This window comes from Rhea americana, unplaced genomic scaffold, assembly GCF_003343005.1.
Source record: "Rhea americana isolate MKP2758 unplaced genomic scaffold, rheAme1 scaffold_51, whole genome shotgun sequence".
NCBI lineage: Eukaryota > Metazoa > Chordata > Aves > Rheiformes > Rheidae > Rhea > Rhea americana.
This window is the reverse complement of record NW_028186657.1, coordinates 4,833,346-4,858,668: the sequence shown is the minus strand read 5'-3', so window position 1 is coordinate 4,858,668 and position 25,323 is coordinate 4,833,346. Positions and strand designations below refer to the sequence as shown.

The 25,323-nt window shown below is 39.3% G+C and overlaps 1 protein-coding gene across 1 annotated transcript in view; it reads left to right on the top strand.

Annotated features, from left to right (window-relative positions):
* Positions 1 to 25,323, top strand: part of EBF1 (EBF transcription factor 1) — a 266,385-nt gene that overhangs the window by 220,294 nt on the left and 20,768 nt on the right. Inside the window, exon 11 of the mRNA XM_085317824.1 lies at positions 14,700 to 14,788. Coding sequence (XP_085173950.1) covers positions 14,700 to 14,788 — 89 coding nt within the window. The remainder of the gene's footprint in view (positions 1 to 14,699; positions 14,789 to 25,323) is intronic.

Here is a 25,323-nt window from a genome sequence, read left to right as displayed (position 1 = left end):
ATGCAAGGATCTCTTTTTTTTTGCCAGCTTAAATCAGAATAGAGGATCTCTGTATCTACTGACATTACTATTGGTAAGGAGTTAACTTACCCCCCAGATAATGAGAGTCCTTTTTTTTTGTCTCAGCTTTCTTGTATAATTTTGGCTGCTGCTTATAATCAGAACTTCAATTACATTTAGTATCCTAAAAGTCCATTTTGGTGCCTACAGGGATTTTAAACAGGCGTAGGTACCTAAATTCTCTGTCTTCCTGGCTGTTTGTTCTCCATCTCTAAAATGGAGGTATAATGCAGGGCTACTTTTAAATCACAGGCAATGTATGATATCAAATAATGTTCTAATACTAAAGCAAAAAACATCGTGTATGTACTACCAAAGGCAGGTGGAGGTTGCTTCACACCTGCTATCAAAAATAACATCTACGTCTTCRCTGTTGGGGAAATACCTTGGAAATGAAAGGCCCCACAGTCGCAATCCGCTTGAAATACAGAGATTTTGATGCTTTAAAAGAACTCTGACTATATCGTATAATGTGTCCTTTAATCCARTGGGATTGAAGATCCTAACCCATCATAAATAATGTTTTTCATGCATAGTAGTTAAATGTAATAAAAGTCAACCTTGAGTACTTTCTCAAGAGTACTTGAAACTGAATTCTGCCATCTGATACTTGCACCAGACTTCAGTGGGTCAGTGGCAACTGTGTGATTAGCTGAAGTAAGAAGAATGCTGCTTGTATAGTTATATGGTATTTCACAGTGTAACAAGCTTTAAAACAGAACTGGATTAGTCCCATCTCTCCCTTTCCCATCATTTCAAATCTGACTATTTGAATGTTGAAAAATAATTTATTTTTCCTAGTTTTGATCTAGAGGCCCAGGAGATGATGTGTTTGGTTTCCTCTTCACATGTGTTTGGTTTCCTTTCCACATGTGTTTCAGTACGTATTTTATAGTTATAACGAACTAGTGAAACAGCTGTTTTTGAAGGGTTCTCTGTCCCATTGCTGGAATGGGCAGATTGCAGAAGGAAAGGGAGTAAAAGCAGTAACAGGTCTGGGTTGTCTTGAATAGAGCAGGAGAATCCTACTGGAAATTTCTGCCACTTTTTCTTGCTCATTGACTTTCGTTTTGTGCAACAAGCAAAGTTTGGAAGGAGAAAATAAGTGACATTGTATTTACCTTTGCTATTTAGGGAAAACATMTACCAGTTTGCAAGACCTGTATTTACATACATAATTGCTGTGTCGTTCCCAGCTCTTACTGTCATGAGCTGGGACACATCTGTCCTGAGGCACCAGTGACCTACMGCTTGCTTCAGGTCAGAGGCAGGGTTGTCCCTTGTCTGAGCCTCTGTACATGGACATATACAATATACGAAAAATTGTCTGCTACGAGATGCAGATAACACATTTTCAGCTGCACAACCACGTACATACACACTCACATTCACATAACATTTCTRTGGGGCTTCAGTTAAGAAAATATTGTTAGGTGTTTGATAAGTATGGGTGAAAAATTCTCACGTTTTTTGAGACAATCAATTACACAAGCACACCAGTGTTTAATTTGACACAGTACATTGTCAGTGTCCATTTTTTCATCAAACTACACCTTAGATTCATTTTGGATAATTACCTTTGCCACTAAATGTGTATCTTCTGCTCAGTTAGGAAAAAGATTACAGAGAATGTAAAAATCAATAGTAACAAAGTGAGTAAACACTGGTAGCGGGAACCTCCTTTCCCGAGAGGACCCTAAGGCATGGTCTRTGCCCACCTTGCTATCACCAGCCACTGTGGTTATACGTGCTGCCAGCCCAGTGATGCGTGGGGGCAGCCTGGCATCAGCRTGGTCTTTTCAGAGCAAAACTCAAGTGCTTTTGTTCTGATGTCCAAGACGTGGAAGAGGACGTGTTTCAGCAAGTCCTTCCCTCCGTGGGGTCCGTTTATGATAGCCTCGGTGCCTGTTTGCACAGTAGCTAAATGTGTTTGAGGCCAAAAGACAAGTAACTGCTGTTTTAAATGTGCTGTGCTGGGAGATGGTGCAACAGTCCCTTCTCTGGCCTCGTTGGTGAGCTGATACACTCTTGGTGGCCCAATACCAGGGTGATGGGCTTGGTATGCATATGGGTCGTGGTGTGAGAAGCACAAAGCTGTGCTGAGAGTTGCAGACTTGCATCACGGGACAGCAGCATGCGGAGATGCCCCGGCTGGTCCTAGCTTGAAACAGCAGCAGTGCGTTGCTCTGTGCAGACTAATTAACTCTGGCAGCCAGGTGCTTAATACTTCACTCGCTCAGGACTTCAGCGGGTTTGTCTGTTTAAGTGCATTCTTGCACAATACTGATGGACCCAGAAGTATATTTATATGTATTGCTTACTGACTGGAAAGCTACAAATTGGTTACTGATAAGTATGCCACTTGCAGCAAGATTAATGTTAAATTCCCTCTTTTAGACCAAGCAATCTGCAAATTGCTAAATTAGATTTTAACATTCTAATACTCTTTTCTATGTCACGTTTTCAGCATCTTTGTTTTTTATCACCTGATGATACTGTTTGTGTTGGTATTGGACTTTGAGACATATTAATATGATACACATTTTTGTGGCAATTTTTTATAATGACAACAGTTCTCATGAAATCCACTAGAAACAAATAGTTTTCACTGAATAATGTAATCCACTATAATAAATTATGCTTTTTGTTTTGAGTTGGACGGAAGGAGGTTATTTGTTTTACTCAAGAGAAAACAAGTAATGCCGTGTTACTCTGATGGTATTTTATTGATAACTTCGGAGTTTGGATCTGAATATTCGTATAAGCTGCCAAAGTTACATAGAGAAGTAGGATGTAGACAGGCACAAAAACATGATTACATCACCTGTGTGGCCATTTCTAGTTAACCATGGCATCTTACATCTTCTACTCTATTATCTGATCATCTTACACTCTTTAATCTGTTTATTCTATCTCTCCCTTGAAGTGGAGAAGTTACACTATTTCTGTTTTAGGAGAAATGAATGCAGTATCATCTAAAATATTGTTTTAAATCCTAGTGAAAGGAAAATGGCTAATTTTGGTGAGCCCCACTTGAGTGCAAAAAAATTTCAGCTATCTCTAAACTGTGTTAGCCAGTGGACAGCTGAGAGCGGAGGGGTGGGTGGACGCAGTTACCACCTCTTGTGGGCCTCTGGCCAACAGGGATGTTTTGCAGCATATCCCAAACTCAAGACCAGAGGTCAGTACCATTCCCATTGTAAGTGAAGCATCAGAAATGCTTCATACCTGGCCACTGGGTTTCAGTTAGGTCCCTCTCTCAAACTCTCCTAGAGTTCTTGGAAGCATCAGTTTTATAGGCAAATAGATACACTTGGGCTATTTTAGTTTCTGTTTTCTTCACTAGTTCATTCACAAGTGTACTCTAGATGCTGACCAGTGATGGCAGGAGAGAGGCAAGATGCGAAGGGGGTGAAATAGGCTGTTATTTTTACTTTCTTTTCTCTTGTACCTGTGAGGCTTCAAATTCCAGCTTAGTGCTCTTTCTGTAGGCGTGTTTGGAGGCTACTTACCTACTGTTTGGGGGCAAAGCTGCAGTATTTGTCGATTTGGCTATAATTGACTTGCAAGGTGATCTAGTGCTGCCAAGGGCGCAGAGGCCTGCTCAGCCCCGCAGCGCTTGTTTGGCGCGGCGCGCGAGCCCGCAGCCGTGTTTCCTGGTGCCTCCGTCCTCTGCCGAATCTCGATTCCTCCCAAGCCCGGTGCAGAGAAGAGACCTGCCAGCCGAGCTTCTGCGCAACTGGGGCACCGACGGCTTGCGAGTCTGAAGATGGCTAACTGATCTGTGCATTCAATTAAGATGAGTTTCTCAGTTAACAGGCACCCTGGGAAGAAATGAGTTGCTTTCATTTCTGGGATTATGAGCACTTAATGAAGGAGACATATCAGCATTCTGCCTGTGTTGCATGAGATAACCCTAAAATGCAGTGCGGATTTGCAGCTTACTTGTCTAGCAGAAAAACTTGCCAGGTAAGAAGGCGAAATCAGTGCTTGTAGGAGTTCTTCTGCAAGACAGACTCATGGGGCTGAATTTAAAGTGGCAATGCATGCAAAGTTGCATTTTATTTTATACTTTTCAGGAGATCTATTGCTTTGCTTGTAACTTGCTTATTTAAAATTCTAATTCAAAACATAATTTAAGTAATATTTACCATAGCCTCTCTGTCAGACTTATATTCGTCTGCTTACATATATTGTTAGCAGAACATCTGAGAAGAAAGGTGGCTGTATCTGACTAGAGGCTGAGATTTTGCTGTCTGATGCATATATCCAAAATACTAGATAAGCTGCGAGTAAAAATCAGTGTAGTTCCAGAAAAATTAAAACAACAGTTCTGGTTTGCATCAGTTAAGGATTTTGGACAAAATAAATCAAAGATCACTCTATACTGGGCCTAAGTGACTAGTAAACACTTCCAGGCAAAGTGTAAGCAAAAGCATTCAGAATAATACCCGTCAGGCTGCACCCTCCGTTGCAGGGGCAGATAGTCAGGGGTGGAGGAGCTGGTGACGAAGGGACTGGGCTGGAACCTCGGAGCAGCTCAGCGTTGGTGCAGATGTAGTGAGCCCGCTGCTCCGCTCAGCCTGCGGACCCGCAGCTGAGACCTCCCAGGGAAGCGGGCTTTAGTGCTCTAATTTTGGTGAAGAAAATGAAGTGTCCTCTTTACTAGGTGAGGTCTTTTCTTGGACATAGTCAATGCAGTGACAAATAATTTGGAAATTCTCTTTGCCCTTTCTGGCAGGTATAACTAACGATGCTTTGCTTCCAGCCCTGTATTTGTCAGGATCATTGCAGTCACTTCAGAGGGAGGGAAAAAATAAATTAAAATTACAGTTATAAGCCCACTCTACCTTGGCTTTTGGTAGATGAGTTGTGCCATATTGCTCCTTATTTGTTTACTGACCTCCTCAGTAACCCGCCTTGGTTAATTAATTAGTTTCAGTTAAATTACTTTCGCATATGGTTAATTTTCCTTTGACCACCACCCAGTACGCCATTTGATTAAATTAAATCAGGCACAGAGTCAATCACTTTTATACCAAAAAAAAAAAAAAAAAGAAAGGAAAAAAAAAACATTGATAAGGTTTGTTGTCATTTTCAAATTACCTTGGAAAGCAATTGAAGAGGCATTTAATCTGGTCCTGAGGTATGGCTAGTCTGTGCATGCAAGGCAAAAGCAATACTGCATCTCTAAACAGGCTCGAATAAGGTTTCCTTAACTATTGAGCCTTACTCTGAGATGTCCCCTGCCGTGAGCCATAAGTTGCTTGTAGGCTTGTTCTAGAGAGTAATAAGTATTGTTGTTTAGCAATTGTGTTGTTGAAATTCAGCTCCACTATGTCTGACAGTATTTATCTAAAATACTTTCCCTGGTGCGTGCTCAAGTTCCAGTAAACCGTGTCTTATTGTGCGACCTTTTCATTTTCCAGTGAAAAGGGATCAGCTCGTCAGATAAAAGCTACAAGCCGGAGTACAGGAAAAATGTGTGCTCAGAAAATCCGAGCATGATTGAAAACAAGATGTGTTAAATCAATGCAGTTTATCGCCTGCCTATTCCTGGCAATTGCTGTTCTAAGCTCATTCTGAGCACACACTAGATGATAAAAGTATAGTGTCACAGTGCTCACTGGGGTGTGAGGGCAGGGAAACATGTTTATCAGACAGGCTGGTATGATTTTTTTTTATACCCTTGGTAACAGTTATTGTCAAAATTTTTGCGAAAAAAATCCAAACAATTATAGRAATAGGTGATAGAAATGCTGCTAAAATCAAAGATTACCAAAAATTCGTGAGTTACACGTTTCTGTTTGAATGTTGGAAGCTAACAAGCAGCAGACCCAGCTACTTGCATTTTAAACGATTTGCTGTATCATCCAGGATACTGCCACAACAGTCCTTTGGCTTTTGAGTGAGTAGCCCTATCACTGTTTCATATTGACAAATCAAAACTAATGKTTAGAAATAAAAATGTTTGGAAACTACTGTTTTCTCAAGGGATTTAGTCTTAGTTATGGAGCAAGGTTAAAGACCTAAATTAAGCCTCACAGGAGGTCAGTCCCTTCCAAGAACATCGCACCTATAATGTTCGTTACAGCAAGGAACAATTCATTTTGTTTTTATGATTCGGATCTACCTGTTTGTCTCCATGAGTCTCATTTGCAGAGATTTTGGAGGCAATGGCTGGTGGTTTTCCTAACTTCTCTGTTAAAGTTCTCTTTTTGCTCTGACCTAAGTGCACTTGTACAACAGAATTGTATAATTTTGAGAAAGAGACAAATTTAGGCTAAGATGSTTTCTAACAGGAATGGCTTTGGCATTCAGACAAGACACTGTGTTTTTCATTTGTTCAGTCTCCCCCTTTTTTTTCTTCCATACTCTACACAGAAGATCAGAAATAACAGGGTTAAAAGAGAGAGAGAGAGAGAGAAAAGGAATACTAAAAAGAAAATATTTCTACATACCAACATATTACAACAATGAGTTTCAATGCAGTTTACTTTGAAGTGATCTGTAAAGGGTGGCAAAAAGAAACAGCTTCATATACGTTGTAAAAAATTCTCTCTMTGTGAAAATTTTAAAGGCATCTGCATCTACAATGTAGAATTTGAGGAGTCCATGAAAGGGAAAATGTTGAAAATAAGTGTATTAGAAAATGAAAGAAGCAGTTAGATGAGGTGACATTTTAGTATTTCCTACAGTCTATATGGTACATCTCTGCATGTTTCTGAGCCAAGAGTTTAAAAATAAATACAGTGTTTTTATTTTTTCAATATTTTTAAGTAGACCTAAATATAGACTTTATAGCTAACCTTAGGCACCTCTTCCCTTAAACYTTGGCTTTGCATTCTTCTGCTTGTGTGTATGTGTACATGTGTGTTTATTTATTTAAACAGAGGGGTAGTCCATTGAGAGCTGGCCATTTTCAGTAATTTTTTGCTGCAGATTTATGTGCATTACCAGAATGTGCCTGACAAACAGGAAAATATTCACATGTCAGTGCTGTTTTTTTTTTCCTTTTTCATCATGACTGCCAAAGATGCATCAATTAACCCAGATGACTAGATAAAGTAACCAACACACATTAATTTCCTTCTGGCCCTCTGTATATATATCCCCAGTGAGTTCTACCAGCCTGTTCTGAAATTGGTATGTTTAGATTTCAGGAGCTTGAAACTGGACTCTATTTCAGACTCCCTTAAGGTAAAATCTTTCCCATTAGACAAGAGATCAGCGCAGTCAAAGGCAAAAGGAAAAACGGCAAAGCTCATAAATTGTTCGACTTTTTTCTTTCATAAATTGTTCAACTTTTTTCTTTTTCCAGGCCAGATTGCAGGTTGTTAAGAGTGAACATTCAGAGTTAATGTACTTTGAGAAAGCAACACATGATCCTCGCTAGACAGATACAGTAATTTCATTCCTTTCATAAAAAAATTTGGGCTCAAGACTTGTATTCCTTGTATCTTCAGAACCCCCCTTGGCTGCAGAGACTGGGCCAGGTGGGAAGGGAATGTCTCCTCTGGTCCTTGGTTGCTGGAGAAAAATTGTTATCAGGAAGAAAATATCATGCTGTTTGTAATAACACTGATGAACACAGTAGAGCTGCCTCAAATGCTGGCCTACTGCATTTTTAGTTCAAGCAAAGAGCAGTCACTAGGGAAACTCAGAGATCCAGGTGTTAGATTTATCATTTGTCTTGGCTCTGCATTTTGCTTATTGCTTGGCATATGCAGGTGGTATTYGTTCGGACATTACACTGCAATAAAATATGAGAATTAGATTTTGACTATCTCTGTCTCTTTCGGTTTCCAATTAAGAAAATTATATCATGTCATACTATAATTTAAAAAATGTAAATTAAGTGCACAGGAATATGTTTAAGTGAGGGAGCACTGAGGCCATAAAAGCAAGGAAATTCTGAGTTAGCACTGGAACGGCCTTTCTAGCTCCAGCCTTTCTGTGCAGGCTCTTGCTGTCCCACCCACTTCCGTTTTCCATTGCTTGTGGGAATAAAYGCTCCAGGAAAAGTCAGTGGAAAAGAAACTTTATAAAAAGCAAGCCAAATTCACAACAACAACAACAGTAAATAGCTCAAATACTTGCATGTTTTCATTTAACARTCTTTAATTAGCAAAGGGGTAGTCTTTGCAGGGAGATTTGCAAAACAGACTTTTTTTCGTTTGATGATATGGTTYTGAAGTGCTGTTTTTTTGCTGTATTCTTTGCAGAGCAAGCATGAAGAGCCTACTGTGCACAAGAGCTGTTGGGTAGGGTTTGCTTACAGCACACCATGTCGAGATGTTGCTTTATAATGTCATCAGCTGTTAGTATTGCTATGCTGCAGGGCCCTAACACAAAAATTTAGCATCTAGAGCTTGCTGTTGATATGGTCTGTCCTGTCCCAAGCAGTTGTGTCTCAGAGTCAAAGTTTGATCTCCGAGAGAGTCAGGGGCTTCTAGCAGAAATCTGCGAGAGCCTGGAGACAGAAGCCACRGGCTATCAGAGAAGGCAGAGACCTTGGAGCAGCTCTTGGGTGGTATCTTGCCTCTGCAGGTGGTAGGGGCTCCCAGTTTGCATCTCTTAGTAGRTTCTGTGCTTGGGGAGAGCAGGGAGTCAGAAGCCAGAGGCTTTCACGTAACTGCTCTCATTTGTTGCCACTTGCACCCCACCGCACTGTGTCTCAACGCTGTGGAGACAGGTGTATATATCTCATGTACAGATATGAATACAGATCAAAAGGAAGAGAACTGATTCTAGAGGTGGTCATCTGAGTTGCTGTTAAGGAAAACAGATGTCCTTAGCTATAAATTTACTCTGAAGCTGTTAAGATTGCAAGACTTATATTGAAGAGTATGCTGCTTCCTATCTGCCTTTGATTTCATTTAAAATATTAATTCTCTGAGTTTTTAGATGTTCTGGCAAGTGCCTTGTTTGGTCACTGGGCACAGAGAGACACCTTAAATGTGTTACTGGCCTCCATTGCCGTGACTGTGCAGCAGTATTTTTGTATGGAATTCTTCATGCTCTTCTGTGGGTATGAGGTGTTGAGGCGTATAACTTGATGTGTGTTTCTGAGCTCTCCTTATGGACACAGAGTCAACTTCTATATATGTTTTGGTGAAATTCTCTCATCAGCCATGAAAAAAACTCAAAAGAAGGCCAATGGAAAAATCTAAAGGTCTCTTCTGGCATCCCTTTGATGTTGCAGATCAGGACTTGAAACTTCGCTAGGTCTCTAATTCTGCGGTACAGAAACATTCAGAGAAAATAAATTTGCATRAAGACAAAAGTAGAGCTTAAGGCATCTTCTTCCATTCTGCTGTTTTAGTCACAACCTGCTGAACCTGATCTGATGCCATCATACCATTTTTTTACAAGTCTTTTTTTTTTTTTTTTAACCTTCCACAAACTCTCACCCACTACACCTTCCCAAGAAAACCAACAGATCTTTAGGATACCGCAGGAATAAGCACTGTGGGACATAAATTCCCACGTGCAGCCTTTCCCTATGAGTCTCACTTAAAACAATCAAGACCAGATTTCTCTTCTGGGATAGGGACTGTCAGACCTCTGGACCTGCGGCCAATTTGTTTGTAACCGCCAGTCTTTTGCGGTATCTTTTTTCTTTTGTTATTTGAGCCCGTAGAGCTCCTTCCCTCTCCTTGCAGCCTTGCTGCTGGCCGCATCTACTGGAGAAGTAAATGGGAAGTTCATAGGTCTAAGTGCTGCTTTCTCATTGGTTTTGGGTCAAGCGGAATGAAAAAGAAACAAGGGCTGAAAAATAAAAGGAATAAATGAAACCATGAATGCATGGGAAACAAATTAACTGGATATGTTTTACGTTCTGAAATATTTCCATAATGCTTCTATGTAGTGTGTGTTTATTTTTCTTTGAATAATAATGTTAAAATGTGTCTAATTCAATTACTCTCTGCATTCAYTGAATGAGTTTTCCTCGGTGAAGAGTTCTCCTACACTACCCCAAGCTACRAATTCCATATGATATTTGAACAGATCCTTTTAATTGCTGATATTAAGTGTCGATCATTCTGCTGTAAGTTGGCAGTGTGGCCAGAGAAACAAATTCCTCTCTCAGATACATCAGACAGTCATTCAATTAACAACCAAAGCTTTATTGACACAGTAGGAATTCATTATGTGAAATATTAAAAAAGCCCTCCACTGACTAGTTAAAAAAAAAAAAAAAAAAGAGAGAAAGAGACTTTCTAAGATGGAAGATGGTGAATTATCTACATGTAGTTATTAAAATTATCAGTGCATGATTTGAAATTATGGTTATGGTGGAAACATTTTTCTCAGAGGTATAAGCAACATTTCTGTTGAAAAATAAGTTGGACTTTGAAAAGATGAATATAATGTACGCATCCTATTTCCATAGACATTGTGCATTTTCTTGATTAAAAGCCTTAGATTTTATGAGTTATGGCTTTAGACTTGCTGCATAAAGAGCTTCATGGCTTATTCTGTTAGAGCCTAATTTGAAAGAAAGTTCTTCCTCAAGGGTTTAAGRAGTAATTCATAAAATGGTAAGAATAATAAATATTGTGCCTTAACTCATACACTAGGATAGATAGACAGATTTTGTACACCTGGGTGTAATTTTAGTTAATTCACACAAGAGACAGGCTGAAAGTTTATTGTTTGGAAGGAGAAAAATGGCTTAAATCTTGTATTTGCAAAAATGATTATATTAGCTTAAATGAAAATGCTACTCTATTAATGGCTTCAGTAAGCTTTGCATTTGGAAAAGTAATTTAATAAAAGTTACCTGAAGTTTACTGCAACTTAAAATATGTAAGTGAGCGAAAAGTACTTACTTTGATTTATATGTCTTTTGGAGGTGTAATTATTGGCTTTTTACTCACCTATGTAAAACAATGTACTTCTGTAAATGGATTTCTGGCCACTTTACTTCTTTTTTTTCACATAAAAAGTAAGCACTGTCAATCAAAGAATTTTAAGGTTTATTTCCTCTTTAGAAATGATTGATAGCCTTTTAGATTTACAAGTTGACAAGTTAAAGGGTTCTATTGGTATAATTATGTACTAAATTCACAGTCTTTCAATTTAAATGTCCTTTTAAAACCACAAGATTATCATACCTGTATTTTGAAAAGTGGGCCAGTCAGTTTGGGTTGGTATACAAATTGCTTCCATTAGCCTTGGGACCTATTTGAATTTAATACAGTTTTTTAAAGTTAGCAGTACTTTCAATAGTACTTTTAAAATTTAGGGTAATGGGAATGCATTTTAAGTACAGTATGTGTTAGCTTGTTTTTAAYGTATGGATGTCAGCACACAAATGGAGAGTTTGCATTTCTTATTGATTTTTTTTCCAATCATAAAAAAAAAATTCTTTAAATTAGAGCACTAGGAAGTGAGTTACCAGGAATGGACTTCAGTAGATACCAGCCTTGCTCAGCCTGGTGGCAGAGGCAAACCACTCCATGAATCTGAACCTTTTTTTTTTCCTTTTCTTTCTTTCTTTCTTTCTTTTTTTTTTTTTTTTTTTGGCCCGCAGTGGACACACGGGAACTGGTTTGACTCTGAGGTTGGAGCTTTTTCTTTGAGATATGATGAATTACGTTTGACTTGGATTATAAATGCAGTGAGGACTGGAGGGTTGATGTGGTCCAGTCTGTGGTTAAATGTTCAGGCAGCTAAAGTTTTCTTTGTTCATTTTATCTAAGATTGCAAAGTTTGTATGTTTACAGACTAATGAGTGATATTTGGAAACTACTGTTTTGGACCCAATCCTGCAAACTGCTGTGTGCAGCCTTTTCCCTCCACTAAAGTAAAGCTGAAGCTATCTGAAGCAGAAAGTTTTCAGTATCTCTCAGAGGATGCTTGATGCCTTGTGAGATTCGACCATAAAATTAACATTTTTTTTGGTCATTTAGTTCAGAAAATACTCACAGGAAATACTCTGTGGATTTCAAATGTGTTGGATGTGTGGGAAGATATGAGAAAATGACTGCTATCTCTGGGGGGATTTCAAAACTRGCCTTCATTTATAATATTGCAGAATTTAGTAACTACTTTCCCAAAGGATGTGAGGGGAAAATGGCCATAAACTAGCCTGAATTAGAGAAGAAACACATTTGACAGAACCACGCTAAAATCTTTTAACATATTTGCAAAAGAAATGTAAATTAGAACRGTACAGTTTTTTGTTTTCTCGGAGTACAGCTGTTTTTGATTGTAAGTATATATAACATTAAATTAATTTATTSCAAAATTTGAAATAAATCTGAACTAGATGGATCCACAGTAGGAGGACAGGTAAGGAATCTGAAAGGTAATGAAACTGAGGGTTTATAAAAAAAAGATACTGTGGTATTTTCTGTGAAGGTGCAGAACAGAATGGACAGTATATGGCCAGAGTGTGGAAGGAAAAACTTGAAAAAGGGGTTCAGCCATCTAAAAAAGCAGAAAGCCTCAAGCAGAGGAATAGTAGTATTCTCATCCCTTTYGTATGATGACCTGAGTATAAATAAAATGTCAAATTCAGATATTTCTGATAGAAGGAAATAAATGAAAAATTTGAAGAGACTGGAGGGACCCCAARATCTTTGGGGAAATCAAAAACTTCAGGGAATAGTACCTCCTGGCAGATTTCTTGCCTGATGTTATCATAATGCTCTAACAGTCTTCTCAGGATATGCTCAGAAGATTCCTTTTAGAAATTAGAGAAAATATTTTTTCTCAAGATCGTGCTGGGCCTGTGTGCAGCTCCAGCAGGGTGAGCTGCGGATCGGTGCTTCACTGCTGCTGGGCAGAGCTGGATTCCCACACACCACCTTTCCTTCTGCCTTGATTTTCACTAGCATTGCTGGGCCTGTTTATGGCGCCAGGATATATTGAAGGTYCATGCGGATATAAAAATCTGACGCTTTGGTTGCAAGAAGCACCATCCATTGTAGAATTGCAGTTTGAAAATAATATTTAAATTCAATGGTTTCTCTAAAAACAAGGCTGTTTTGTGATAGATTGTTTATGGAACATCAATTAGTTGAAAACAAGCCAGGGACAGGATATTACTTTCACGATAAAAATATGCGGGTTTTGGCTAGCAATCTTTARTGTTAGAAGAAGAATATGAAAAATGTTTTCTCGACTTCCAAGTTTTAAGTAYGGCAACTGGTGCTGTGCTTGATCAGACTGGTAGAGCTGTGCACCTTGCTGTGGGATGAGCTACACTGTGCTACATGAGAGTGCTTACACACAGTGAGACTGGAAGATACAGCTTGATGCTAAACCTGTTCACATGAATCAGATGGCATCATTCTAGTCCCCATAATAAAGTTCGTAATAAAACCATCATAAAGTAAGGTGCAAGATATATTCAAAATTTAGCAGGCATACCTTGTGCAAGAAATCAATTTTTGATTAATAAACTGAGATAAAATATATTTAAAGGAAGCTTTGAAATGACACAAAAATAAAAAAATTAGATTTCTTCCCACCAAAAAGGCTAAAAATAGAAAGTTCCATGTTGAAAAAAAATTTTAGTTTGACTCAAAAATATTGCAAATTGATGGGAAAATTTTCATTGTCTCTGTTGGCATGGGAGAGTCAAGATCTAAACACTGTTGTTTAGAGATGCTTGAGAACGCTTGACCCTTATTCCAGTTCACCAAGGCWCTTAGGAAATTTGAAGCACACTTTGAAGTCTCCCTAACATCTGAGTTTTAAAGTGATCATATGATTGGAAATATAACTAGAAGGTCATTCAATGCAGTCCCCTGTAATTATAGGCAATCTTACAAAAAACAATATGCTCAAATTTGCTTTGCTGAAAGCAGATGGGTTTAAGTATGTGCTTACAGATAAGCATGTGCTTAAAGGCTGGGCAGAATCAGAGTTTCGATTAAGTGCAAGCAGACCAGCATTTTCATGAAGATTAAAGTATTCTTCTTTCCTCATTTCTCTCCTCCATTTTCCTTGACAAGGATTGGAGAAAGGCAAAATAAAAACATAGATGAATTATTTTAAAATTTATTAAGTTTTGTGGATTAGTTTGCTTAGTGCTGTTTGAGGCCTGAGCTGGGCTGCCGAAGTCAATGGGAGCTATGTCATTTACTTCATTCGATGAGTAAAGAATAAAGCTTTTACCAAGACAGATGCGTGTAGTGCACAACAAAATTGTATGTGATCACTGCACATGCAGCATGTTAAATGTATAATAGAATCTGGAACAAGAAAGATTCCCTAATGGTTAGTTCTTTTGTCTTCCAATCGCAAAGGACCTTCCTCATAACATGAAAACAGGAAAAAAAACCCAACATGAAACACAGGGTGCAAAGCATTTATCAAATGAATTTCATCTCGGCTCTCAGGGATAATAATTGCTTCCTATTTGGAAGATGTATACAAAGTCACCAAATCTTTCAGCAACGCTGTCATAGGCACTCAAGTGGGAAGGTTTGTGTTGCTGTTTGAACCAAAGCCTCAGAACTAACCTCAAACAGTGTTTGAACCACGGCTTCACAGTCAGCTTCAGTTAAAGGAGATTTTGCTGTGATCCTTCCCCGGTCTCGCAGTACATTGCCAATTGTTACAGTGCAACTGAGCCTACTTGCTATGTGTTTGTCACATCACGATGTTGTTTGTTGTTTCAGCTCTGAACGAACCCACCATTGACTATGGTTTCCAAAGGTTACAGAAGGTTATCCCCCGGCACCCTGGTGACCCCGAACGCTTGCCAAAGGTCAGCACAAAGTTTATTGTTTTATTAAATATGGCAAAGCTGGCTACTGCATGTTTTTGTCTGAAAGTAAATCCTTTTGAATTTTAACCTGACAACATGAGTCTCTTTGTGAATGCAACAGTCTGAGTTTGGTACCCAACTCCGATCAGCTGAAACCTAGCATTGACCAAGGAAGCCCAACAGATCAACTTTCATTTAGGAGACTGCAGTGACTTCCTGAGTCACAGCTGACTCAACTGCTCTTACCTCCCTTAAAAGCAAACCATTCTCAGTATTCAGAAATACTTCACAAAGAACACATTTTTGGCCAGTGTTTTGGAACCTGAGTAGCATATCCGTAGCAGAATGATGTTACTCTGTTTTGGCATTGCAGTAGCACTTGCCATTATAATTTTGAGAACTTCACCATTGATAAAAGCAGGTCATCCGGGTATTCGATGAATATGTGTTTACTACTGCTGCATCACATGTTGGYTTAAAATAGTAATAACATGCTGCTTTATTTCAGGATCTCTGAAATAATTAGAGCAATGTATAATAAAATGATTTGATGTTCATTCCCATCAGAATTAATGGGAAAATTTTTGTTGACTTCTGTCAAGTGAAAGCTAGGAAGAACCCGAATTGTTCATGTGGTTTCTGGGTACTTTTGTCTGAKATTGTGAACATCCTGCTTGGGTCTGCAGTCACATCTGTTCTTGCTGTTTTGCTACACTGTACTTCCACAGGCTTTAGCTCTGGCRAGAATTTGCAGTGAGTTTTGAGACATGCTGGAGAAAGGGGAGGTGAATTTGACAAAGTGTTGCTCATTGCAACAAATCCAGGAACACTGACTGAAACGTGCATGGGCTGCAATCACTCTGTATGACTAGCTGCTACCGTGTGTTGTTTGTGCTCTATTAGCATGCTGTTAGCGACTGAGTTGGGCAGACAAGTAGRCCAGGCAATTGAAGAATGCTATCATCAGCTTATGCAAAGCTACATGCTRTTTGCAAGGGTCCTGAGTGCAGGGTGCATTTATCTAATGCAAGTTTTAGTAGCCTGAGCACTGGGCCATGTGAATTTTCAGAGCTGACACATGAAGTGAACTGGGCTTCAGCTGATWCCTCAGGCCAGGTCCCTAAAACAGTGCAAATCCAGTATAGCCTTTATGAGTGGGGTAAATCTCATGACCTGTCTTCCATAGTTTCCTGAGCTGTAAGTGTGCATTCACTGGGGATTGTTCTGGACATTGATTAGTTAATGTTTCTGAAATGTTTCAAAGATGAAAAGAGTTCATGGACATCAAAACTTACTTTGTTTTATTTCTTGACAGAAATGAATTTCAGTATGTGATTTTTAACAGGCTTGTTGTACCTGTTATCTTTGCTTAGGAAGGCTTTAGGCTGTGGTTTTGGGGTTGATGATGTGTTGTCCTTCTCTCTTACCTCCAGAGAAACCCTGGAGGGTTACATTTTACTTTGGCTCTGTTCATCCTCTACAAGCTGTCCCTTTCTCTGACTTTTGGACAGATTTGCAGTAGGAGTTTGTAACACAGCTTTCGTAGGTTATCAAATTTCTCTCCAGAGGTGCAAGCCTTTCCAAAGAAAGTGAGTGTCCTTCTGTAGGGGCTTTAATGTCTGTATTGTGCCACTCGAGCTAAGGATGTACACAGAGAGAAGTTGTTTCTTAGAAAATAATACAGCAGCGATCTTTATGCACTAGGCATTGCAAGGCCAAATAAGAGCTGCAAAGTTTSCCTGAACATGATGCTGAGGCTGATGAGTAGATGGCTACGTCTTCTGTTTCTGAATGAAGGGCTACAAATAAAATATCACTGAGCAGTTCCAGGTCAGGTTATGTGGTGGGGATGTAACCCATCACAGATTTCCATAGGTMTCAGGCTCCCTTTCTGACACCCGTGTCACTGAGGGGCTCCCCGGCTGGTCATTCGTGGTGGTGTGGGAATGTAGCTGTGTGGCTGAGCAGCTTTTCGCTGCCCTTTTGCCATTCAGACTGAGACTGCTCCCACAGAGAAAACCACATACTCCTGCTCTCTGGTGTCACAGAATGCGAAAACAGGCAGAACAAAGCTCCATCTAATGCCRTATCCTGCCATGAACATTAGCAGGTTTTTATGGCTAGGGTATGAGAAAGAGGGTTAGTACAGAGTGATCTGTCTCCTTTTTTATCCTTAATATGTTCGTTTTGAGTGCATTTTCAGGATGCTTTTCCAGGTCTTTAAATAAAGGGAAATTGTTTTTACACTTGCAGGGCTATGGTCTTGACCAGTGTAAATCTACTGGCCAAAAAGAAAAAGTTGCTATTTAAAGGATTGTACCAATTAAGAGGAGAAAGAAGTATCTGTGTAAGGCTTGAGGGAAAGAGGATGAGGAGGACCTATTTTGGGTGGGGGTGGTTCTTTATRTGCAAACTTGAAGGTTGGACCTCAAGTTCAGGACTAATTATTATGCCATGCACAGAGGCTGAGTTCAGCAGGCGTTGGCACATGTCGACTTCTGCATTTGAGGCACTGATGGTTCAATTCCCAGCATCGCTTGCTGGCTCCAGAATCATTATCAAGGACGCACAGCGAGTCGCTGTGCTGGGTGAACACTGCACAGCGCTCTTCCCCRTGTCATTAAACCAGAAAGGGCTTTGGCAGTATTCCACTATAGACAATTCTCAGTGGCTACTTAAATGAGAGTTGGAAGCCATATGGCTTCCACAGTGGAACCACGGGCAGAGAGGGCAAATGTACGAGAGACAGTGGCACAGAGGGCAGTGCTCAGTGCTTTCAGCATGTTTTCCTCTATTGTCCCCATTGTCCTGCCAATGCATCATCATTTTCTGTTCATTAAAAAGCTTGTACTTATTCATTAAATAAACAAAGCAAAATATATGTCTAAAATACATTTCTAAAATTGTTGCTAGGGTTTGTGGCCATTGTGCCATTGAAACATTACTGATGGATTAGAGATCTTTCCAGAAATAGGAATGGTTATAATGCTTGTGTTTGTCAGGGTATGCAGTCCTTCCCAAGGACYAGCAAGGGGATTCTGCTCTGTGGCTTATCCTTGAAGAGGAGTTGTTGAGGCCATCAGGTGACTGTGAGCACTTGCTTTACCCTCCAGAGCTCTGGAGCTGGAAGTTACCAGCCATATCTGTGTCAATAGGCATTTCAAAAACTGTAGAAGCTATTTGAGAATAAGTTTGATCTCCACTGGTTTAGAACCAGCATTTTCAGAAGTGCTCAGCACCCATGCTTGGGCTGGATTTTTGAAATGTTCCAGGCATCTGTTAGAAGTATGCGAAGATGAAAGATGAATTTTGAAAATGTTTCTGTCTCTCCCGGCACATTGACAGCAGAATTACAATGAGGAATTTCTTCCTATATGGAGAAGAGTGGGAGCACCTGGGAACTACGGTCTTTGGAAAGCTAGACTGACAGGTGAAAAGTAGAGATGTGTTTAAAGTAGATACTAGATGCTGTTTCTGGAGAAGAAGGAGTGAGAGTTGATGTTGGCAGCTGGGCTACAGAGCCAGCTATAGACTAGATTTCCATTCTGTTCGTGTACCAGAGGAGATCGGGGAAAGCAGCCAGTTTTGAGTTGTCACCAGCAGATGTGCATGTCCACACACACACACACACATATGTGCGCACACACATGCATCAAGAGAGTTCCAGGCAGTACAGGGGTGATGGGATTAGCACCCAACACTTGGAGTGAGGTCAAATACCAGGAGTGTGTTGGGCAGTAGTCTTTCCTTTCTGCTACAGAAAGGAGGCAGATCATAGGAAATAAGAGATCTCTGGGGAGAAGTGAAAAGAAATACCATGATGCTAATGTTAAGAAATTAKAGCAATGTCCTGAAAGCGCAGGCTACAGAAAGCCTGTCCGTGGAGTTGGAAATCGAGCATGCATTTTCCCTTTGTCTCATGCGTTTGCATATATGCACGTACATACGTGCTGTTGGTTTTTGCATAAATAACTGCAGTAGAAATCACTAAAAAGTTCAGATCACAACAACATGTTGAATTTATTGAGGTTCATTTATATAACCATCCTACAATCTTTAAAATAAATCCATGGCAGATACGTTGTGATTCTGCAATTTTGTTAAAACTCCACAGCTATAGCTGTTAAACAGCTTCAACTGTGAGCAAGATTTGAAACACATCCACCCTAAATGATTTAATAACAACAATTCCTCTTTATATGCAATTTCCTAGAATTTATTTGCCATTTTCACCACTCTTACAACTCATCACTTGTATTTAAATTAAGAGCATGATTGTTCACTCTGTACTTGAGAAGCAAGTCATTGCATCAACCCCCTCTGTGATCTGAGGTCCTCTTCCTCCCAGTCTGCTGCTTAAATGCTTTCTATGGGATACCCCTCAGTCCCTCATGAAAGGGATTTTTCCTTCTGGTTTCTCCCCATGTAGATGGAAGTGGAGCCTCTCTCCCTAGCACACAGGAGCCTCCCTGCTGAGGGYACAACACATGTAAGCAAGGCTCTACCTTCCCTTCAGCTCCTTCTCCCAGGTCAGCCATTAGACCTGAAGACATATCCTAACTCCTTATTAGGAGACTAATAGAAGACAGGTGGGTATTAGGAGCCAGTGGCTGGCAAAAGCAGTTGTCTTTTCCCATATGAAATCCTACAGATTTGCCCTTTATCCGTTGTGACATGGGAAATGTTTATATTGCAAATAAAGGTTGTCTCTAAACGTGGGTGGGTTGGCCCAGGCTTGCTAGCTGGGGTTAAAATAGCAATAGAGACAAGGCAGCTCAGGTTTGCAGCTTCAGCCAGACCCTATGGAAATTCTGGAACAGGTCTCCATCTGCTAACCCAAGATACTTTGTTTTCRTGCTGTTTTAACCTAAGTTAGTCAACTTGAGCTAAGGAAACACATCTTTGTTTTTCCCACCCAGTGGAGCAAGGGACTTGTTAGAAAACTCTTTGTGCTAAATGCAGGCAGAAGAGGGAGGGCAGATGTGAGGAAGAGCTGATGGAGTTCATCTGTACARCAACGAGGGCATGAGATGTGCTTGGCAGTTTCTACATGTAGAAACTAGCAGTGTAAAATTTGTAGAAACATGAGAGCAGAGTTAAGGTTGATACTAAAACTTTAACAGTAAGGTTTTCATTTCCTAACAATTTGGAGATTCAGTTTGATTGAGTGGCTTGTTGTTTGTTTTTTGTTTTTTTCTGTTTTGATTTTGGTTTTCAGAAAGGGCTATAGAAAATATTTAGGGAGAGAATATCGAAGCTACTGAGAAATAGACAACCAAAATGCCCGAGGCTACTCTGAAAATTTCACCCATCCAAGGTGGTGTATGTGAGAGGGACGAGGGAGAGAGGGTCGGTGTGGGAACATGCGAAGAGTCTGAAATAACAGAGAGCTGAGAACCGGAGCCACATTGCCAGCTGAAGGGCAGAGTCATATATAAATGGCTGGCAAGGAGCCTTTGCTTTTCTGAAGGTCAACAACGTACATACACATTTCAGTGAGTTTTCTTTATAAGTGGGTCAGCATTTACTCAGCAAATGATTAGAGCAGATGGCGTAATTTAGAATCTRTGACAAAACTTTTAGTAGATCAGGGCTAACATGATGACAAGGAGCTCCGCGCCTTTCGCCGTTCCTGATTTCTGCTKTGCCTTGGGGTGAAAAATCTTGCCTGGGGTTGGATTTTCTAAACGGCGCATTCCGTCTGAGCAGCCTGAACCACTTGTTTGAGCMTGCTGTAAGAGGGATCCCTGGGTTCCCATATTCCTATATCCTTTATTATTATAATTTTTTAAAAACAACAATGAACTGATGGTGGCAYGAAGACACCAAACAGGTAAACATGGTCCCTTCAAGGAGCAGAGCTTTTGAAGAAATAAACCACAATTTGAAGAAAGTAACAAAGGCTGCATTTGTGTATTTTGCTCCGTGGAGCTGAAAATATCTAGTAAATTGATCCCATGGGAGTAATAAATACACATTACTTTATCTTGTACTTCATGTCCTATACCCCTGAGCCTTGATAGAACAACACCACTTAATAGACTTAAAAAAAGAGTAATTACAGTCATTGGTTGTGTGATATTTCAGCCCTTCCAGCCCTGCCTGACCTTCTAATTTAGCTCACCGTGTCTAACTAATGCATTTATATTCATCTTTTATGAAGCATGTGTAGTACAAAATTGACTTTGCAGCCTTTAGCAAGCTGTCTTACCAAGTTTAGGATCTGGTTAGTACAGTGTACTGTATAGCATACGTACATTTATGTCAGAATCTTGCATGCATATGGTTCTGATCAACTATTACTTTTTATCCTTTTGGAAAAAAATATTTATTCCATTTCATCCTCCCCTCCCTTTTTAAAGCTTTTATTCATTGCGGCATTATTTACAGCTAAACATGCAGGCAGAAAGATGCAAGCATTTTTAAAATGATTACCACTAATGTTTCTACTTGTCAGAAGTGCTTAAATTTTCCTGCACTTTGTCTAAAAACTTAGCACTTTTACCTTTTAAGAATTACAAATTTATAAGATCTTACCACACTGATTTACAAACACAGCTGACAGTTTGTGATGAATGATGTTGCAAAATGCACAATATGTTTCTCTGTCATTTCTATGCATGTGTGTATTAAGAAGGAGATTAAGAAGAGAGAGAACCCCCTTCTGAAAGAAACCCTTGAGTTAGAGAGCGCACGCACAAGTCTCTCTCCTGTGTTTCCTCATAACTTCCTGCTCACTTCGCTCAGCCAGTGGAGCACAATTGTTCTCTGTGCATTTTCTCCCACCATATGGTATCCTCATTACCATACACTAAGGGTCCATATGGGGAACTTGTGAAGTGAACTGTATTCATTTTAACTGCCAGATGAGCAGCCTTTTGCTTTGCAAGCTTAGCTTAAGTCATCTGCTGTCTTTATGTTGTTATGGCAACACAGCACCAATAAAAAATTCTAATCTACTGTAAGTGTCTTGGATCACAGTGTTTTAAATGCTTGCCGTAACTGTCCTCTAAGTGAAGATGCTTGTTCTTTCAGWGTGACAAAGGGTTATTGTCAACTCCAGCAGGTGGCAGTAAAGAAATTTTTTTTTTTTTAGCCCTTTTTTCTTTTATTTTCCTTTTTTCCCCTTCTCTCTATTCCCTCAGGCTGAAAAGTCGTAGGATTGCACAACAGAGCAGGTATGGGCATTGGTGGGTTAATCCTTTATATTTTCTAGGGTTTCTGATGCTGAGGTCAGAATTGCAGGTGATGTTCCGATGCAGCAATTCAGGCACTAAGGAGAGTAAAGTATAAAACTGTGGTGGCACCTAATACATTTTGCTAACAGAGAGATCTACCTCAACTATCACTTCACTTGGCTTCTGAAGCCTCCATAACCGTGAAGCTGCTTGGGTTTCAGAGTTGTTTTTTAGCTGCATTTCCAAACTCCTTACTCAAACATGAAGCTAATTAAGAATACCTTATAGTGATGGAAGTAGGCAGCAACATCCTTAAATATAAATCATTTTCACCTCCGCAGGCCACATGATATGTTGCATCTCTGTCTCTCTGTCTGTATTGAAAGCGAATGTTTGTAGTCTCAGTTCATCAGTTCACATTAGCCTCATGCTGAATATTTAAACACAGAACAATTTGAACACACCATGAAGAGAGACAGTGACTGCACTTTCACTTGGAACAGCAAGAGCTCATCTAATAATAATTTAGTAAATCAGCCATTTAGTGGCTCAGTTGTACACTGCATTGTGCCAAATAATATTCAGTTCAACTCTACGCTGGTAAAATTGAAATTCAGACTCCAGTTATGTGTCACTTTTTTGCTCACTGGAGAGATGAAATGGAAAATCACCCTCCCAAAAGGCTCTTTGAATGTAGTGATTTATCATAAATATAGAAGAGTGACAATATAAACAGGAATTGATTGTATATGGCACAATGTATTCTAATTAGGATTTTATTGTTTTAGTTCCTTCTGCACTGATTATTTGGTAATTCAGGGTTTACATTTACATCTTCAGCTCATTATGTATATGGGCAAGGCTATGGATATGGATGTGCAGAGGTGCTGCACAGGCCTAGCAGTGTCTGTAAGGCTCAGCCCCCGCGGGCAGTACGGTGAGACCCTTATTGCCATGGTGGGAGCCCTGGCTCACAGGAAACACCATGCCCTTAGGAGCAATGGGGAAATGCAGCTGCTGCATTTCCTTCTCATGAGGTRTGATGCATGTTACTCCAGACCATGAAAGCAATATAAGATTAATTTCGTTTCCCTGGTGAAGGCTATCAAGACCTGTACAGAACAATAATATCTTTTATTAGACTAACCATACGGAAAAACAGACTAGCTTTTGGRTACCCAAGCAAGCTTTGCTTCCTGTGAGTGAAAGTACCTTTTTTCAGCTGTATCAGTTGATCTAGTAAAAGATACTGCTTCTCCCTACAAAACTTGCCTTGGTTATAACCATAGACCATTTTGGCTTCAGCCAAACAGCTACAGTTTAAGGCTGGCTTTGATGGAAAAGAGGGAGAGAGAATATTTTTCTAGAAAATGGGATGTGAAGCTTAATTTGGTCCCATTAAAGTGGCACTTTGAGATCTTTGACTGCAGGGCATTGCAGAGGTGTGAAGCAATGCCTATAATCTCACCTACAGTTTCCATTTCTAAGCTAGTTTTAGGTGTTATGCAGTGGTTTACGTGGTGATGTAAAATATGATTGGTGTGTATTTCTCACAACAGACTCCGATTGAGCAGCGGAGGAAGCGTCCTTCTCACCATCACGATGCCATTTAGCAGAGTGCTGGAAGCAGTAGGATGCTGTTGTCGTAATTCTCCTAAGAAATACAGAGCTTCACAATCCATACTTAACTGCTGACACTTGAAAACTCAAACGTTTTGGTAAAATGAATCAAGCAGTAATGTTTCTTTTATGAGATCTCCTCACGGGAGGGGAAGGTTTGGCACCATTTGGAGATCAGGCTCAGTGATCCATCATAGCAAAGTCAGCTGTCCTGGCGCGTCTCATAGGTCACACGATCGAACCGGTGGCTCTTACAACTATATTATTGCTTATGGAACAGTAATTGAGGCACCATGGTTAAAAATTACCTGGTCTAATAGGCAGTGAACAATTTGCACTCAATACAATTATAAGGCAAATCATTCATTTCATAACACTTGGACTAATTTATTTGTTGACCTTTTAATATCCATAGCTCTTCAGTAGTATTAACTGCAACTCAGACAAAATCTCTTGTTCATTTTACTTTCATTGATTTTTTTTCCATTGAGGCAATAACAGTTGTTTGAGTACAACCTTTTCTTTCTGTTGTAAAAGTCAATCATGTAACTTATGTTGATATAACTCAACTGGACTGAAACGTCCTCTAAATACAATAGCCTACAATTTCATGCTACTTGTATAAACACAGATAGGCATTTTAGATTTGTTTTAAACAGTATTTTGGAATATATTTGTGACTGTAGATGATAAATGATATGCCTGCTGAGAGGAAAATGGGAACAAAACACAGAAGCATTTTATAAAGGAATGCCACATATATGTAACGTCTGTTTTTATTCATTTATAGAAGATCTAAGGTAAATTATGGAAGTTTTATCTCTTGATTATATTCTTTAAGATGAGCTAAACATCTTTTTCTTAATAATTCTATATTGATCATTTCATCCAGGTTTATCATCCTGACTCCTAAAATTTCATGGAATAGAGATGCTTACATTTTTTCTAAATGTAACCTTTTGACAAGTGGAAAGTGTATCTATTTTGTTTTTACAAATAGGAAGAAAAATCTTAGTCATATTTTGATAAACTGAATTTTCATTCAGGTTTGCCATTTTAAAATAGCTTAAAAACTAACTGTTTTTCATGGTCAAAAAAGCTGCTGAAATTTTGATGTATTTTGAAGGATCAGTGGAGAGTTTTGAAAGTCTTCCGTAGAATATGTTGTTATAGTGACAAGGATAATCCTTTCACTCATCACTGAAAAAGGAGCCTCAGGTTGCATAAAATGGGGTATCTGATTTTCTGTCGTGGAGCTGTACAGAGAGAGATATTGTTATCTCTATGAAAAGTTGGACAAATTTGGTTTCTTAAATACATGTTTTTTCAACATTTATACTTGCTTTGAATAATTTCATTTGAATTTTTATTAAAAATAATAATATCAGGGAAAAAGTATTTTTTGTTTCTGGAAAGAAAAGTTGATTTTTTTTTTAATATGCTGGGAGGCACTTCATTGAAGTAGTCTTTCCGAGCTAATGCCTCTTTGTGCAATAAAATACTATAAGTCCTTTGAACACATAGTTATAAAATATAATTGTTACACATTTGGCATTTTATGCTTCCCTAGAAATTACCACTTGGTATCTACACCTAATCTATGCTCTGTCTTTTCATTTCAATTGGGTCTGAAGTGGTCCTTCGTTGTAATGAGAATGCCCCTTTCAAGAGACTTCTTTTAATTATACCGATGATAAAATGTAAGTGAAAGTAGTCATTTGTAGGGGTTATGACTGA